This window comes from Octopus bimaculoides, chromosome 6 (genome assembly GCF_046866305.1).
Source record: "Octopus bimaculoides isolate indiv1 chromosome 6, ASM4686630v1, whole genome shotgun sequence".
In the NCBI taxonomy this organism is placed as follows: Eukaryota; Metazoa; Mollusca; class Cephalopoda; order Octopoda; family Octopodidae; genus Octopus; species Octopus bimaculoides.
Genome location: NC_142933.1, coordinates 74,157,876 through 74,159,969, shown reverse-complemented (window position 1 = coordinate 74,159,969; position 2,094 = coordinate 74,157,876). Strand labels below are relative to the sequence as shown.

Sequence of the window (2,094 nt, the reverse complement as noted above, 5' to 3'; positions counted from 1 at the left end):
TGGCCCACTTGAGTCTTAGGCCATTATGCGATAACTACTAATTCCAGATCTAAAAATTTTCACTGTCTGAATTTTGATAATATAATAGACATTTGTGCTTACTATCAAAATGTATCGAACTAATCAGCTGAAATTGCTGTATCGGATGCTAAAATCCAAAATAATCTTGCATTTCGAAGTATGTTTTTGCATGTTTGGACTTGGCGACATGGCAGAATTGTTAGCACACAGGACAAAATGCTTCGCAGCATTTCGTCCGTCTTTACGTTCAGAGATCACAATCCGCCGAGGTCAGCTTTGCCATTCACCCTTTCGATGAAGTAAGTACTAGTCGAATAACGGTGTCGATGTAATCGACTAGGCCCCCGCACCCCCAAGTCTCAGGACAAGTGCCTATAGTAGAGGAGATTATAATTTATTTGTAGTGTATTCGTGGAATAGGCCGCATGTATCAAGTTTCACAGGTTGAAAGTGTCTCAATCTTTAGACATTAGATGTTAAATATAGCTTCAAATTTAGTAAAATCCTCAAATACGGTTCAGCACACTATTTTGATTACTCATAAAAATCAGTATCATAGTTAGGAGATAAAGTATTTAAGATTGACTACATACAAAGACCATGTCACTTTGGACAAATTTCCAGTAATTTGGGAGATCATCTTTCAAGCCTGGTTCACATTTATCTAGAACACCCCTGGGTTAAAATCCGAATATTTAATTATTCCTGTAGACATGATAGCGATTTTAACTCGATTCACTTGAAATCACTTTTCATGATGGCTTATCCTATGTTAGTTATACAATATAGTTGTCTAAACTATATTGTCATACTGATTCATACTTTCTGACATTCTTGTTTTTTGTTTTAACATAATCACATCGCGTTGAGTTCATTAGTTTGTAGTGTCTTGATTTTTCGATTTTGAATTTGAATTTTTTTTTTTTATATAAAATCTTTGATCTGAAACTCTATTGAAACGTAATGTTTGAGAAGAGCCATAATTAGTAAAAGTTATAAATAATCTCATCAGCTTTTGTTTATCTATTGTTCACTTCTTTTTATTTTTCCAACGCAGTTGTTTGTTTATGACCGCAAAAATATTTTTTACATCACCCTGCACATTTTTAAATGCTTGGATTTTAGCAAGCATAAACAAACAACAAAGGCTTTCAAAGAAAGAAAAAAGGTAGTGAAATATAAACACACAACAACCAATGATTTGATTTACAGACTTTATTAAATGTGACACTTCTTAAAGAAAACAAAGTTACATTGATGTTGACATATAATTTGTTTTTCTTTTGTAGGCGCTGCAAATCGGAGTACAATGTTCGCCGTCATATTTTCGTTTTTATTAGCAGTTCAGATGCTAGAGAAATATATTTCTCTTTCTTAAAGATGAATGTTATTGATAACAAGAGATTTATATATACAGTCATATATATATATATATAAAGCATATATTGTTACACTTACGCGTCACTTTCGCATAACTATAATTATAATCAATTAGCTTTTACTTAGCCGTTATCTCATCTGTTGTTACATGTTTCGACATGTTCAACTGCAAACTTACCTTTTCAATGTTATTAATATTTGCTGAAAAGCATCTTTCACATTCTTTATGTTTTGATATAAAATAAATTTACTAATAAACATGAATAACCCTTCTACTTTTGCTTGAAATGTTTTGACCTATTGAATAAATTAATATTTGCTGCTAAAATTGTTTGAACATTGATTGAATTAGTTCTCACAATTTAGGATAGCATCATATTGTTAATATTCAACATCTATAACAGGCGATTTAGAATTAAAAGAAAATAAATTTATTGTTATCTTGTCCAAATCGGAGAAAAAATGTCTAAACCATCCACTTCATGGATCTTCAGAGGATGATCAATATGTTTGCACAGAACGTTTCCAATTCGATCACTCAAAAAATCTCTAAATCTATTTTCACATGTAATGATTAATTAAAAATGTTATGAATTATTCATTCTTTGTTGGTCAAGAGTGCCATACACAAAATAAGGAAACGTAAACAATAAGACAATAAAATTATAAACAATAAAATTCCCTAATAGTGGG

At 31.0% G+C, this 2,094-nt stretch overlaps 1 protein-coding gene across 1 annotated transcript in view; it reads left to right on the top strand.

Moving 5' to 3' along the window:
* The window catches only part of LOC128248134 (uncharacterized), a 73,835-nt gene extending 72,159 nt beyond the window's left edge, over positions 1-1,676 (top strand). The window contains exon 9 of the mRNA XM_089354039.1: positions 1,311-1,676. Within this exon, the coding sequence (XP_089210165.1) occupies positions 1,311-1,399 (89 nt within the window). The 3' untranslated portion in view covers positions 1,400-1,676. The remainder of the gene's footprint in view (positions 1-1,310) is intronic.
* The last annotated feature ends 418 nt before the right edge of the window (positions 1,677-2,094 follow it).